This window comes from Quercus suber, unplaced genomic scaffold (assembly GCF_002906115.3).
Source record: "Quercus suber isolate HL8 unplaced genomic scaffold, Cork oak 2.0 scaffold_433, whole genome shotgun sequence".
NCBI lineage: Eukaryota > Viridiplantae > Streptophyta > Magnoliopsida > Fagales > Fagaceae > Quercus > Quercus suber.
The window spans coordinates 164432-180481 of record NW_027069884.1 but is presented as its reverse complement, the minus strand read 5'-3'; the positions used below and the strand labels follow the sequence as shown (position 1 = coordinate 180481).

Genomic DNA, 16050 nt, shown 5'->3' with positions numbered 1-16050 from the left:
ATCATACTTATTTAGAGTTAATTTGTGCATTTTAAATTTGGTTTTAGAATAACACTGAATAATTAATTTTGTGCTTAATTATATTTTAATGCGTGAATTTGTCTTTTGTAGGAGAATAAAATTAAATAAGTAGATTTGTGCAAAGAAGAAAGTTAATAAACTTTAATTTTACAAGGGCCATAATGAAATTAAAGAAGGACAACCCAATTAAATTTGAGTCCAATTGGAGCAAGGAATCAAAGGAAATTTGCATCAAATCCAAGTCCAACTCGGACCAGGATTCCAGCTTGCGCACTAGTTAGTATTTTGGGAATAACTTTAGGCTCAGATGTCCAATCGTGATGATTCAAGTTGGGTTGGAAAGTTAACTTAAAGGGCTACAACTTTGTAGTTTACCAAAAGTCCTAATTATGAAGTTAAATGGGCCAACAATGTCAGTTAAGTGAAGCCTAAAAACTTGGGATTTTCTCCAAATGAGAATTTAAATTGTAATAGGATTCCATTACTTATATAAAGGATTTTTTGACAGTTTTTAGAGTTTTATTTGCGTTATGACTTGCTGGAAGCCTTGCTAAGGCAAGTGGTGAAACCCAACCGTTTATTGGTATGTTCTTAACAATTATTTATTGGTTTTAATGCTTTTTTTTTTTAATTTTTTTTAATTTTTATGTTTTTGATTGATTTACTCATCTAGAAAAGTGTTTAGTTCTGTATAATTCTTTGATTTATCATAGACTCCGGGCACATTAAATGCTTAGTATTCCCTGCGAACTAATTCACTAGTTTTGTTTTGCCTAAAATCAATCAATTTCATAAAACTACCTTAGACAACTAATTCTTGAGTTCTTATTGTTAAATCATCCGACTAAGATTATCCTTCGTATGAATTTTAGTTGTGTTATAAAATAAATATTGTTAAGACTACCAATAAATGTGCTGTGTGTGGATCCCTAAACCTTAGCACCCTAATATATTGTTATTTTCTCTCAATTTAAATTACCTTTACTAAACCATCAAAATCTCTTCAATTAAACTTTATTATTTTAGTTTTATTCTCTTGTGGTTTGCTAATCAATTCCCTTTTCCCTGTGGATTCGACTTTGAACTTACCGAGTTATTTCTTCGCAACAATCCTGCACTTGGGAGCATTATTTAAGTTGTAGCAAGTTTTTGGTGCTGTTGCCAGGGATTAGGCAATTAAGGAAGCATTCCACTTCTTTTGGAGAGGTTTTCGGCATTAAATTTCTTCACATGTTTGGTAGTATCTCTCCAACTCTTTTCTTTTTAAGTGATTTAGTTTCTTTTAGAGTTTTTCTTTTCTTTTTACTTCTTTTTTATTTTTCAAGGTATTTGTTTTATTTTATTTTCTTTTTCTTTTTCTTTCTTGCTTTACTATTGCATGCGTGTTTGGTGTCATGATAATGATAATCACTTGATTAGAATTGAGTCTAATAATTTGTTTGGCAATTTATCTGATTCTTTCACAAATTCTTACACACTTGATATCATGGCGGACTTAGAGAGTAATCATGGTGATGAGAATAATCTAAATAACGAAGACTTCCATAATCACCAACCCATTAGAACTCTTAGGGATAATTTGCAACCTACTAGGAGTAGCGCACCATCATGCATCATTTTTCCGACTAATGCAAATTATTTTAATTTTAAGCCTGGTATGATTTCATTGCTTCCTAAGTTTCATGACTTAGATTTTGAAAATCCTTACCTACACTTTAAGGAATTTGAGGAGGTATGTTCTACCTTCCATGACCAATCATGTAATGTAGAGACCATTAGGTTGAAGTTGTTCCCTTTTTCTCTTAAAGACAAGGCAAAAACTTAGCTTAATTCTTTGAGAACTAGGTCAACTGGTACTTGGCAAGAGATGCAAACTGAGTTTTTAAAGAAATTTTTTTGCAATTCATAGGACTAATACACTTAAAAGGCAAATAATGATTTTTTCACAAAAAGATAATGAGACATTTTATCAATGTTGGGAAAGATTTAAAGATTTGTTTAATGCTTGTCCAAATCATGACTATGAAACTTGGCGTATAATTAGTTTTTTCTATGAACGTTTAAACAAATCTTTAAATCTTTCCCAACATTGATAAAATGTCTCATTTATCTTTTTGTGAAAAATTCATTATTTGTCTTTTAAGTGCATTAGTCCCATGAATTGGAAAAAATTAAAAAAATCAGTTTGCATCTCTTGCCAAGTACCAATTGACCTAGGTCTCAAAGAATTAAGCCAAGTTTTTGCCTTTTCTTTAAGAGAAAAAGGGAACAACTTCAACCTAATGGTCTCTTCATTACATGGTTGGTCATGGAAGGTAGAACATACCTCCTCAAATTCCTTAAAGTATAGGTAAGTATTTTCAAAATCTAAGTCATGAAATTTAGGAAGCAATGAAATCATACTAGGCTTAAAATTAAAATTATTTGCATTAGTTGGAAAAATGATGCATGATGGTGTGCTACTCCTAGTAGGTTGCAAATTATCCCTAAGAGTTCTAATGGGTTGGTGATTATGGAAGTCTTCGTTATTTAGATTATTCTCATCACCATGATTACTCTCTAAGTCCGCCATGATATAAAGTGTGTGAGAATTTGTGAAAGAATCAGATAAATTGCCAAACAAATTATTAGATTCAATTCTAACCAAGTGATTATCACTATCATGACACCAAACACGAATGCAATAGTAAAGCAAGAAAGAAAAAGAAAAAGAAAATAAAATAAAACAAATACCTCGAACAATAAAAAAAGAAGTAAAAAGAAAAGAAAAACTCTAAAAGAAACTAAATCACTTAAAAAAAAAAGAGTTGGAGAGATATTACCAAATATGTGAAGAAATTTAATGCCAAAAACCTCTCCAAACGAAGTGGAACACTTCTTTAATCGCCTAATCCCCGGCAACGGCTCCAAAAACTTGCTGCAACTTAAATAATGCTCCTAAGTGCAGGATTGTCGTGAAGTAATAACTTGGTAAGTTCGAGGTCGAATCCACATGGAAAAGGGAATTGATTAGCAAACCACAAGAGAATAAAACTAAAATAATAAAGTTTGTTGAAGAGATTTTGATGGTTTAGTAAAGTGAAGAGGAGAAAATAAGCTGACAGATCCAAGCAATGTTGATGGACGGGCCCATCAGGTGCAAGACTCGGTGAGAACGGATTTGCTGGCCACGTGTCAGACAGAATCCCTATATGGGAATACTTGCGGGCACACCCCCTAGATTTTAGGGGTAATTAGAGTCCTAGCGCAATTAGGGTTCTAGAAGCTGCGTGCATCGATGGAGATCTTCTTTATAAGGAATATGACTTGTCCATCACATTTGGGACTCCTCAAGAGGATTTCTACAAGGAAAGACTTCGACTTCAAGTAAAAAATGTCAACTTTCGACTACTATAAAAGCCCCAATACCCTCACAAATCGAGGTACGCATAATTATCCCCTCCCTAGCACTCTAAAGTTGAAAAGAGTTCTAACTTGACCTTCGGAGGGTATTGGGCCGGCACCACACCAGTGCTCTCTGCTTAGGTCTTTTCCCTTTCTTGTGTTGTGCAGGTTGCTTTTTGGGCGTGCGAGTACGTACGGCTCACTGGTGATATTTTTGGCATCATCAGTTGGCGCCGTCTGTGGGGACTTACAGTTGAGATTCATAAGCCATACTATCGTTTCTCGGACTAAAGGGTTGCATGGTACTCACTCGCTCGATGGCAACTACTAACGACGTTCAAGGAGATGAACCACCCACGACCGCCCTCGAGAAACAAGTTCGGACTCTCGGTGCCGCCGTGGAACGTCTCACAAAACAAAACCACGACTTAGAAGAACAGCTGCATCAGAAGAATACAGCACCGAATGACCAGCAAGACGATCAGGAAAGGACCAGCGCTCCAAGGAAAAATCAGGAGAAACCTGAAGGCAGCCACGCCCTAAGCAAACCAGAGAGGCAGAACTTGAGCATGCCATCCCTCACGAATGCGACTCCGCCATATATTATCGCAGAGATGCAGGCAATGAGGGAACAGATGGAGGTTATGATGAACGCGCTCAAGAAGCGAGTTTCCAGTAATCTTGACGATCTAGTCAACCGCACCGACTCGCCTTTCACTGCGGCCGTGAACTCCTTCCCCCTACCCCACAAATTTCGCATGCCGCATATAGACAGTTATGACAGCGTGAAGGATCCTCTGGACCATCTAGAAACTTTCAAGACCCTAATGCACCTTCAAGGGATAGCAGACGAGATCATGTGCAGGGCCTTCCCCACAACACTCAAAGGCCCCGCAAGGGTATGGTTCAGCCGACTGACGCTAAACTCCATCAGCACCTTCAAGGAGCTGAGCGCTCAGTTCACTACGCATTTCATTGGAGGGCACAGGTACAAGAAGTCCACAGCCTGCCTAATGAGTATTAAGCAACGGGAGGACGAGACGCTGAGGGCCTACATAATGCGCTTTAATAAGGAAGCGCTATCAATAGACGAAGCCGACGACAAAATACTGGTAGTGGCTTTCACGAACGGGTTGCGGAAGGGCAAATTCCTATTCTCTTTATACAAGAACGACCCTAAAATAATGTCGAAAGTACTCTATAGGGCAACCAAATACATGAAAGCGGAAGACGCCTTGCAGGCCCGAGAGGAAAAGCCTAGAAAAAGGGAGCGACAGGAAGATGCCCGACAGGACCGAGATCGAAAGGATGACAAACGCTCCAAGCCCCCTGCAGGGAAATTCAGGAATTTCACCCCGTTGACTGCCCCAATAGACCAGGTACTAATGCAGATTAAGGACGAAGGATCCCTGACCTTTCCTGAAAAGTTAAAGGGAGGTCCCAATAAGCGATCTAGGGACAAGTATTGCCATTTCCACCATGATCACGGACATGATGCGGCTGATTGCTATGACTTAAAACAGCAAATCGAAGCCCTTATTAGACAGGGAAAACTGCAGAAGTTCGTCAGTAAGGAAAGGACGGATCAGCAACATCAAGAGCAGCCACCTCGACAAGAAAATGAGCGCCCCAGACCACCTATAGGGGATATAAGAATGATCGTAGGGGGCACGACAACTATGGAGTCGTCCAAGAAGGCCAGAAAGGCATACCTCAGGATGGTTCATAACGTCCAGTTAACGGGCTCCGTACCAAAGATAGCACGGATAGAGAGCCCGATCGTAGGATTCTCAGAAGAGGATGCCCGACGTCTTCACCATCTTCATGATGACGCACTTGTCATCACCTTACAAGTGGGGGACTTCAACATGCACCGGGTGCTGATCGACAATGGTAGCTCAGTAGACATCCTATACTACCCGGCGTTCCAGCAAATGAGGACTAATAGAAAACGATTAATACTGACAAATGCTCCGCTGGTTGGTTTTGGAGGTACGAGGGTATTCCCATTGGGCGCGATCATGCTTTCGGTAACATTAGGTGATTATCCTCAGCAGATCACTAAGGAGGTGACTTTCCTTGTGGTCGACTGCTCATCTGCTTATAATGCTATCATCGGACGACCCACCCTTAATTCATGGAAGGCGATAACGTTAACATACCACCTAATGATCAAATTTCCTACGAAGTACGGGGTTGGAAAGCTACGAGGAAATCAGGTGGCCGTACGCGAGTGCTACACTGCCATGATGGAGATGGAAGATCACCAGCAGACCATGTGCATAAAAGAGCAATGGACCATGGCCAAGGAAGGGAACCTACCACCTCGAAACGCTAGACGGGCAAAAGTTGCAGCACCCATAGAACACGGAGCACCTACGGAAATACTACCAGTAGAGATAATATGAAGAACAACGGCGCTCCTTAATTTCCCAATTTATTTAGTTTTTCTACAATTACTAGTTTTACTTAGTCAATTTTCCGCTACAATATGTTTTTAATCCCAAGGGGGCAAGTACTTTTCTACAAATGCATGATTTTTTCATTAATAAGAGGAATATTCAGACACAACTATGTTTTCCTACCTGCATTCCTACAAAGTCCACAAGATGGATGGATCACCTCAAGAGGGTAAACACTCCCACAAAGTGGACGGATATAAATTACAGTCCACAAAGTGGACGACCAACAAGGCGACGAGGTAACACTTAGTCACCTCAACAAGTCCACGACCCCAAGTGGACGACCAACAAGGTGACGAGGTAACACTTAGTCACCTTAACAAGTCCACTACCCCAAGTGGACGACCAACAAGATGACGAGGTAACACTTAGTCACCTCAACAAGTCCACGACCCCAAGTGGACGACCAACAAGGTGACGAGGTAACACTTAGTCACCTCAACAAGTCCACGACCCCAGCTAAAGAAAAAAAAAGAATATTTACAATTATTCATAATCTCATCCAATAATCCTCCATAATTAATGTAATTTTATTTTATTTGGGATAAAGTTTAGCTACAAAATTCGTTGTAGTCTAAACCTTAATCAATAAAATAAACATTACTACATATTTTGAAAATCTAATCGTTGCATTACACGTTCTTCACGCGTTTAATACACATGTCAAATTTTGCATCAATCGAATATTATTTATTATATGATCTATAAACTTATATTTATGCATAATTTTAAATTACAAAACTTACAATTTAAACAATTATTGATGACATAGCAATTGATCTTTAATTTTCTAGAAATTTTGCAAGCATAGAGGATATAAGAAGAAGATGTAATCCAATAGTAAATTTATCAAAATACACCTCCAATAAAAAGATATTAACCAATTTTGTAACTAAATTTTTTTTATTTTTTATTTGAGCCCCAAATATTTCTTTCAATGGAGGGAAACTTAAGAGAGATATATATATATAATATATATATATATATTTTTTTTTTTTGAGAACAGGGAAACTTATAAGATATTGAGTACTACTAATATCTTAATTAATTCAGTCGACAACGAATAAAGCAAAATTTGTAAGTATCCGGTGCTAAAATTGCTAAAACCTCAAATAACCGCAAAAAAAATATTTAGCAAAAAAAAAAAAAAAAAAAAAAACCGCAAAATAACCAAATATATTTGGCTCTGTCTTCGTTCTCTGCCCCTTTCTCTCTGCTATCTCTCACTGGCGTCGCGGTGTTCACCGTGGGCGGCGTTCGTGGTGGGTTTCGGCGTTCGTGAACTTTGAATAACCTGAAGAAGAGGACCTCTGTTTCACTTGCTCTAAAACCCCAAGCCAAGCTAAGCTATTTTCTCTTCCTAAAGTGGCACTGCTCTGTAATTCTTCAACCTTTCGAGGCCAATTAAGGTAAGGTATGCTTCCCCAATCATTTTTCCCCTCAAAATTAATTCTTTCTTACGATAATTTTTCTAATATTTTGTTATTGTGAATTAGATTGGTTTCGAATTCGAATAAACTATGGCTCTATTCTTGAGTTGTGCTAACGGTAACCATCGGCCTACTTCGTCTTATGCCAATGGCTTGGTGTAAGTACCTTGTAAATTTTTAGTCTTTTCAAATATTATGTGCAAAACAGTTATGCTTTATATATAATTGATTTGTTTAACCAATAGGTGTTGTGACGTTTGTGGGAAAGTTCTCCATGAAGATTTGTACACTGACGAACCTTCCTTTGTTAAGGGTGCGGGAGGAGAGGTATGTAATCAATGTCACTGCTTTTTTTATATTAGTGTTGTATCTGTATCTCTATGAAATGAGAAACTGTAATAGTGATTGTAAAGATTTGACATTTGATTGCTTATTGATAATACAGTCAATAAAATTAGCTTCGGAGATTCAATACAGACTTATTGAACTTGGGAAAACTTTATTTATGTTTTTCCTGGCCATGATTTTGATAATAGACGCGTTGCATAAATTAGACCATGTCTTGTTCGTATGATACAAAACAATTTGAAATGATAAGTCTGCTGCCTTGGCTGATGGCGACTTTGAAACATTTTTTAGGGCTTGTATGTTAGTGAATGGGATTGCTACATAATTGTTGGTTAGTAGGGTGTAAAGTGAGCTAGCTGAGAGAGAATATTGAATCTATATTGTTAGGTTGGTTTGAGTTATTATCCTAGGCTCCTTATTGATCGAGAAAAACTCCATTTTGTTGAGGTTGATGCTTATGCTTGTTTCATTGGTAGAAATTTCCGTATGTATTGGTTTCAGTTATATGGTAGCAACTCACTGTTGTGTACTTGAGTACTAGTTGGCACGTGTTGGTGTTGGTGTTAGCGTTGCTGCAAAGTGATTATTAGGACATTGGCTCAAGTACTATTTCTCCTGCCTACTTTGGGTAATTGGGTTTGGAGCAAGTGCGTCAATTATGTGTTTTTCAGGGAAGCTTATTTGACAGATTGTGAGGTTTGAATGTGTTATTCATGGTTTATTCATTTTTCTTCTTGGTTTTGCTTGAGCCTTTTGATTTTGATTTGGCTTGATTGTTTCACTAAATTATATGCTCCAATGAATGATCTAAACCGCCAATGAGCTTAGCTCATGGGTTCAAGATCCATTGGGTGCATATGTAACTTACCAATAAAAAAGAATGAAACAGGCCAGTAAGAGTTTGTTATTGCAGCTTACATACTTAAAATGACCGTCCTTTTATGGTGGTATGAGGTTACTCAGAGCTTGATGCTCTATTACTTAACAATTTTCCTTCATTTGATGCATGTGAGTTTTTATTCTTGCGGAAAAAGAAAGTTTATATAGGAAGTATACAAAGCTAAAAATGCAGCAAAGCAAAAAATAAGAAAAGAGAATGAAAAAAAGATCCAAGCCATAACGTTAATGGCAAAGATGCAAAGAGTATAGATCAAATTAGGTTGATTAAATAAATATTCAGACCTGGAATATCTGTTTTGAATAAGAATTTTGATGTGGCTTGTCTTGAAAATGCTTCTCATGTATAAGTATTTTAGGGCAAACCACCTATTTTAGTTCTTGAAAATTATAAGAGTTTCATTTTGATTCTTTAAGTCTATAAGATGTAACCAATCTCTCGAATAGTTCAAAGGGTTGTATTTAGGTTCTTTCATCCATCAAATGTGATGGAAAGGGTTGAAAAGATAATTTTGACTATGTATTACCCAGCAATTGGTTTTAGTGGGTGAGGTCAGTTGCCTGTAGGTTTTACTAGTTGGAGATGTGTCCATTGGGCTCTTCTTTAGAAAGATTCCATATGTAATAAAAAAAAAGGGTTATATTTGTAGTTATGTACCCCATAGTGGTGTAGCAATTTTTATTAAGAATTTTTTTTTTTTTGACTATGTGTTGTATATGCTGAATGGCCTTGTAATGGGTTGGAGAGATTCCTTTAGATTGATTTGGAGGAAAACTTTGTACAAAATTCTTTTGATGTAGGCATATTTTAGATTCAGTCCTCAATGCTAATGAGTGCTTGGATAGCAGATTGAAGAGTTGTGTCCCAAGTGTGATATGCAAGCTGGATATAGAAAGTGCATGTGAATTGGATTCTCTATTTTATCTTTTGGGCAGAATGGGTTTTGAGGAGAGATGGAGGAGAGGCTCATGTCACTACTGTTTGCTTTTCAGTATTGGTGAATGGATCTCCTGTTGGGTTTTTGGGCAGCTCATGGGGTTGGAGACAAGGTGACCCTTTGTCACCTCTTTTGTTTCTTTTGGTCATAGAGGTATTGAGCTGGATTTTGAAGAAAACTAAGGAAAGTGGTTTACTATGTGGTTTTCATGTGGGACGCAATACTTCAGTAGGAGTGAGTATTTCACATATTCTTTTTGTTGATGACACTATTTTATTTTGTGATGCTTCTAGGGAACAATTACTTTACATTAGGTTGGCATTGAGATGCTTTGAAGCAGTTTCTGGTTTGATTAATGTGGTTAAAAGTGAAAAATTGTTTCTATTGGGGAGGTGAGTGGTCTACCAATGAAATATTTGGGTATGCCTTTGAGTGCTCCATTCAAGGCAACTTCTATTTGGAATCCCATTATGGAGAAGATGGAGAGGAAACTTTCGGGTTGGAAGCTACTCTACTTATCAGACAGAGGTAGACTCACTTTGTTGAATTTGTCAAGCCATTCAACATACTATTTATCTTTATTCACCATCCCTAAATCAATGGCTGATAGGTTGGAGTTTAAATACTCCTTGGTGGCTATGGACAAGGTTTGTTCACCCGTTGTGGTGGGTGGAATGGGGCTTAGGAGAGTTGTTCATTTTAATCAAGCATTGTTAGGGAAATGGTTATAGAGTTTTGGGAATTGATACATCTCATTTATGGAAGCGGGTTATTGCCACCAAGTATGGGTAGGACTGCGGGGGGTGGAGTACTAAAGCTAGTAGGAGGACGCATGGGTGTGGGTTATGGTGTTGTATAAGAGCAGGATGAGATAGATTCTCTCAACATATGACATTTGTAGTTGGAGAAGGTAATTGTATTCTCTTTTGGCATGATTGGTGGGCTGGGGATATTCCCCTTAAGCTTTGGTACCCTAATCTTTTTGCATGATTGGGAATTAGAGGCAGTCTTCTCTTTTCTTGAGCACATTTATTCTCGATTTCCAAGGGGTGAGGGGTTTGACAGGATGCGTTGGTGCCTTAAAGGTAGTGGCCAATTTGATAGCCTTTTTATCAGGTGATTCGGGCTGCTACTAAGTTTCCATTTCCATGGAAGGGTATTTGGTCCATTAAGGTTCCTAAAAGGGTTGCGTTCTTTATGTGGATAGTAGCTTTAGGTCGGATCCTTACTTTGGATAATCTTATGAGAAAGGGGTTGCCTTTGGTGAATTGGTGTTGTATGTGTTGAAGTAATGGGGAGTCAGTGGATCATGTTTTACTGCATTGTGATGTTGCCCATGCTCTATGGGGGATGTGTTTTTGATATTTGGGATTAATTGGGTTATGCTGGGGACTGTTGTGACTTTATTATTTTGTTGGAGGAACTGGTTTGGGAAGCATGGCTCTGTAATATGGAATATGGTACCGGGGTGTTTCATGTGGATTGTTTGGAAGGAGTGGAATGGTCACTTGTTTAAGGACAATGTAATTTCGTTAGACCAATTAAAATTTGTGTTTCAACAAACTCTTTGGGCATGGTGTTGGGATTTTTCTGATTGTTCATCTGTTTTTGAGTTCCTAGCTTCACTTAGACCTACCTTATAATATTTTTGTATTTTCTTTTGTTCCTTTGTGATCATCATTGTGAACTCAAAGTTTATTTTTTTCTCTGATTAATTGCACTACTTACCTATAAAAAAAATGTTATTTTTGAATTTTTTTTCAAATATTTATATGTTAGTAAACAGCCATTTGTAATAAAAAATTAGATTAGTGTGTGTGAGAATTTTGTACTTTGATTCTCCTAGGCATGATCATAAATTGTGAATGCGTTACCCTATAATTGATTTTGTAGGGTGGGGTTAGTTGCCCTTAGGTTTACTGGCTAGAGGCAAGTCTAAAGGGCTTTTCTTTTAAAAGGTTCCCTATGTTACCCAAAAAAAAAAAGGATTTTGTACTCTGATATCGTTGCTTTTTTTCTTTCTAATGCTTGTGATGAATTGAAATGTACATGCTTAGATTTTGCTTCTTAGACATTGTTAGTTTATTTTTAAGTGTATAAATAATACTCGGTCAAAATATATATTTAGGTCAATGTCACCATCTTTTCCTTTTTAATATATTTATTTTAATCTTTAGGCACGAGTAAACTATCTTTTGTAACGAAATTTAGACCAATGTTTGTGGGATTTATAACTCTGATAGTTTGCAACTTTGCATTATTTTTCAAATGCTTCAAATAAATTGTAGTGTATATTGTGCTTTATTTTCCATTTTATGGCCACATGTTTTGATTTTTTAATAGTGGAACTCTTTTATCTGCAGAGCAAATTGTCAGGTAGCGTGGTAAGATCCATTCAAAGTGGCTATTCAGAATCATTTAGGAGGACTTTAGATAAAGGTATGTAATTGTGCTTTGTAACTGTTTACTTTTATGTATTACTAAGTTAGGTTGTCCTATTAGGAGTTTAAATTTCAATATTCAGTGTGTTAATGTTCATAAAGAAAACTCATTTTAGTAAAGTTTGAAATGGTTTTATTTATTTATTTGATGTGTAACTTTGAAATGGTTTGTAAATATTGTTTGATAATTAAAACTATTTTATTGAAAAATGGGAACTATCTCATGTAGTCTGGTGGATAAGATAGCCTAGAGAATTACAAAAGAAAAAAGAGAGAATTAATGAAATCTACAAGAGAATGGATATCATTAGGTCCCCTGGGTTGCAAAATATGGGACTATTTAAACAATGTTCTCATGAAAGACCATTTTGTCAATAGGCTTAGCTGAACCATTGAGTCATACAAATCTTCCAATGTAAGATGATTCCTTGTTCGCCATAGTGTCCACACCAAGCATAATGGGCTAAATAACAAAAAAAAAAGTGTTTGCCAAACCAATTCTTCCATCCAAATAAAGATTAACAGCATTTTGGCATTACCAAGTAGATGTTTTCAGGGCAACATATTTTATCAATCGGATGCCATCATGTGTCTTGATTTCAAAACTCCTATAGAATTATTATCTCCTCCCTTGTCTTCAGAATTATTTCCTCTCACTCTTTGTGTGCGTTATATATGTTTCACATTCATCGTCTCGAAGGTGGTTTGTTGGATCGTTGTGCTCTTAAGTATATATTTCTTGGCTATTTGGCCACAAAGGATATTGTCACCATTGTCATTCTTGTAAGTACTTCGAGTCTGGTGCTTACGTTTCTAGTTTGAACACTCCTCTTCAAGGGCAGGACATTAGTGAAGAAGAGCCCCATTTGGTGTTCATGCATTGCATATGATTACCCCTTCACCCTTCCACTGTTACTTATGTTGATCCGATGAGGCACGAAGAACCACCCCAACAACCTCTTGTGGTGGAACAACATTAATAATCTCATGTGGTGATAGAGCTCTCCTTCTCACCAAGGATGTCACGTTGAAGTATTTCAAACACAGGATCTAAAGACCAATCTGCTGTCTACATGTCAACTTACTTGGGGTCAAGGTATTTTAAGTGATACCTCTAGCTATATTCATACTCTTAGCCCTGAGAAGAATGACGATTTAGATTCTCTAATTGCCCTTCACATGATCCATAGTAGAAATATGCTATGAGTGGTCTAGCCTTCTCTTCTCTTGTACAGTTCTTAGATTTATGTACTTTTTGTTGATTGCTAACCTTCCTTAGTACACGGCCTGTGTACGCGGAGGTCAGCCTGTATCCTTTTTATAGTTTTTTTTAATAAAGTTCCTAATTACCTATATAAAGAAAAAGCTATGATTGAAGAAACGACAGCTTTGAATAATTTATTTTAGGAATTAGTTCTCTTGCCTAAATGGAAAAAAGACAGCCGGCTGCAAGTGGGTTTTCATAGTTAAGCATAAGGCAAGTGGGTACATAGAGAGGTACAAGGCCAGATTGGTTGCAGAGGCATTCACTTAGACCTGTGGGATTGACTATCAAGAGACTTGCCTCAATAGAGAACATGAATTTCATATGAGTAATCCTATCCCTAGCAACTAGTTTGAATTGGATTGTGAATTAGCTTGAGGTAAAAAATGCTTGTCTTCATGGTAATTTAGAAGAAGAGGTTTATATGGATGTTCTTTCAGGTTTCAGGAATTCCTTTACACAAGGGAAGGTATATAGAATAAAAAAAAATTGTATGTTTTGAAGCAATATCTTAGAGCAAGGTTGAACAATTTTCTCGAGCTGTGCTGGGATATGGATACAGATAGGCTCAGAGTGACCAAATTGGATTTATGAAGTACTCATCCTGTTGTAAGTAGGCCTAAGCTCCCATCAATGGGTGGGGTTCATCTTGCTAGGTTTCTTTCTTTTTAAAACTCGGGGGTAGAATGGAGACATGATTGGAACTCATGACCACCATTTTTGAAACCATGATAAATTACCACTTGTCCTGTTGTCCAAAATGTTTATGTTGACAAGAAATGGTGAATTTTAATCGCTTAGCTATTATTCTAACTGTTTTAATTGTAATGTTTTAAAATTTAAGGTTTATTTGAAACCACTCAGATGTAAAAAATTTTAGGCAGTTGTTGAGAGAGAGAGAGAGAGAGAGAGAGCCACCAGTTAGTACACCAGAACCCAGTGGTGCAGGGGCAGTAAGTAGTTACTGTGTCATTACACAGCGGGTGGTATCTGGAAGCACTCAGGCTTGCACTCATGAAGCTACTTGTCAATTTAATAATGTACATTGATTGAATCTGACACAGATTAGATTGTGGCTTAACATCGATTAAATTAAAGTTTTAGGGACCAAATAGAAACTACCCCCATAGTTGGATGGTTTGCCTTATTGTTTATTATTTTGCAAAAACAATTGCCAATGTTCAAGTAACAAATCTTCTTGGCCCCACAAGTTTCAAACTTTGCAAGTTTTACATGAATCCAGTAAAATGAATGAGGCAAAGAAAAATACAAGTCCGTCCTACCATATTCTTCACAAGATAATCAAGCCCTGATAATCTCACATACCATTTTCATGTTTTAGAAGTCATGCATACATAAAGATGGAATTAGATATAATAATTTCATTTCTAGTCCGGAATAGTAATTTCACTTCTAATCAGAAATAGTTATTTTTTTCATAGGGAGAGATATGATAGAAAGTATCGTTACAACATTTAATATAAGTGGTGGTGACTCTATAGTTAATCCAGCCTGTGCATTTTATCAGGTATGGTGTTTTTATTATTATTTTATTATATTTTTTTTTCTTTATTTTTCCTATGTTGTCCTCATCAGTTGAATACTATTTTCAAACATCTGATTTAGGTATGACTTTGCAGATAGCTGTTGAACGGAATTTTACTAGGGGGCGTAAAACAGATCAAGTTGCAGCTGCTTGCCTTTATATTGCATGTCGGTAAGCAAATTTATATAGGATTCCTTAAAACTTGAAATTACAGTTATAGTCGGAAGACCTTATACTCTTTATTTTGTTGTATGTTTAATTGGTCATCTTGTACTTGTTTGACAACCTATGAAGCGCAAACACTTCATTTGGGGTACGAGTTTCGTACCCTTGTTGGACACAGGACACGCCTAGGACACTTCTGTATGCGTGTGTCCTAGTTGTGTTTTTATTTTTATTTTTAAAAAAAAAATTGTATTTGTGGGACACNTATTTATTTTACAGTTCTTTGACCGGTCTAAGTTTTAAAATCACACTATTACGGTATTACCTACTATTTCATTGTAAATTGTCAATTTTTCATATCTCCACATTGGGTAAAGGAGAGAGTGGGCTAGATACAAGTAGTCCAAAAACCCATTTACATAGTTAAAAACAAATCCTCTTTCCCTTTTCTTGATAACTAGTTTGGACGCATGTGAAAATAATTAAAAAAAATTATTCATAACAAACAATATTGAATTCAATCATATTTTACTTTAATTAAAGTCTAACTTTCTCCTTATCATTTAAAATTAGAAACAATAATTTATTAACAACAAAATTTCTCTAAAGAGCATTTTGTCAAGTGATTGCTAAAAGCAAAATCTAAAGTCTATAATTTACATTTTCAAATAAAGCATGCCATTATATCTCTAGTCCCTACCATGCATGCACCACCACAAATTGTTAAGCCACTGCATGCATTTAAAAAAATACACTTATATGTTATCTTTTAGTAAGAATATCCAAACTAAACAAGCAAAACTAATTCATTAGCAATGGAAATGTAACATGCATAAGGAACCTAAAATATTTTTCCAATATTCATTCAAAACTTGCAATAAAACCATCTAAAAATAAAAAATAAATCTACTCTTATTGATTAAAGTACTCATACGTAATAGCAAACTAAAAGCTCCTTGTGTTCTTTCTTTAAAGCTCAAAGCATATTAAAAATCTCAATTTTGATAGTTGGTGTAGCATACTGAATAATTTGGCCCTATTTTAGCTCACGGAATTCTAAAGTCAAAAAGGCTATAAATTGCTTACTACAAAGATAAGACAAAAAGTGATGACACTTCAATGAGTTCCAAAAGTTGTTAATTATCAAAGACAGC

At 36.4% G+C, this 16050-nt stretch overlaps 2 protein-coding genes across 3 annotated transcripts; both read left to right on the top strand.

Annotated features, from left to right (window-relative positions):
• The first annotated feature begins 3722 nt into the window (after positions 1–3722).
• On the top strand, positions 3723–5813 carry LOC112038995 (uncharacterized). The gene has a single exon (XM_024071825.2). The coding sequence runs from the start codon at positions 3723–3725 to the stop codon at positions 5811–5813; it is 2091 nt and encodes a 696-aa protein (XP_023927593.2).
• A 1190-nt stretch (positions 5814–7003) lies between these two features.
• LOC136062621 (transcription factor IIIB 70 kDa subunit-like) lies at positions 7004–14936 on the top strand. 2 transcript variants are annotated; one of them, XM_065761896.1, is made up of 6 exons: positions 7004–7281; positions 7364–7455; positions 7543–7624; positions 11844–11919; positions 14628–14713; positions 14826–14936. In XM_065761896.1, the coding sequence occupies exons 2-6, from the start codon at positions 7388–7390 to the stop codon at positions 14904–14906; spliced, it is 393 nt and encodes a 130-aa protein (XP_065617968.1). In that variant the 5' UTR covers positions 7004–7281; positions 7364–7387; the 3' UTR covers positions 14907–14936. The 2 variants fall into 2 exon arrangements, with proteins under 2 accessions (XP_065617968.1, XP_065617967.1); XM_065761895.1 differs by having other exon boundaries at positions 7006–7276.
• The last annotated feature ends 1114 nt before the right edge of the window (positions 14937–16050 follow it).

Coding starts and splice junctions, on each gene's coding strand:
- LOC136062621 (XM_065761896.1), top strand. CDS start 7,388: ATGGCTCTATTCTTGAGTTGTGCTAACGGTAACCATCGGCCTACTTCG. Junction 7,456..7,542: donor TCTTATGCCAATGGCTTGGT/GTAAGTACCTTG, acceptor TTTAACCAATAG/GTGTTGTGACGTTTGTGGGA. Junction 14,714..14,825: donor CAGCCTGTGCATTTTATCAG/GTATGGTGTTTT, acceptor ATGACTTTGCAG/ATAGCTGTTGAACGGAATTT.
- LOC112038995 (XM_024071825.2), top strand. CDS start 3,723: ATGGCAACTACTAACGACGTTCAAGGAGATGAACCACCCACGACCGCC.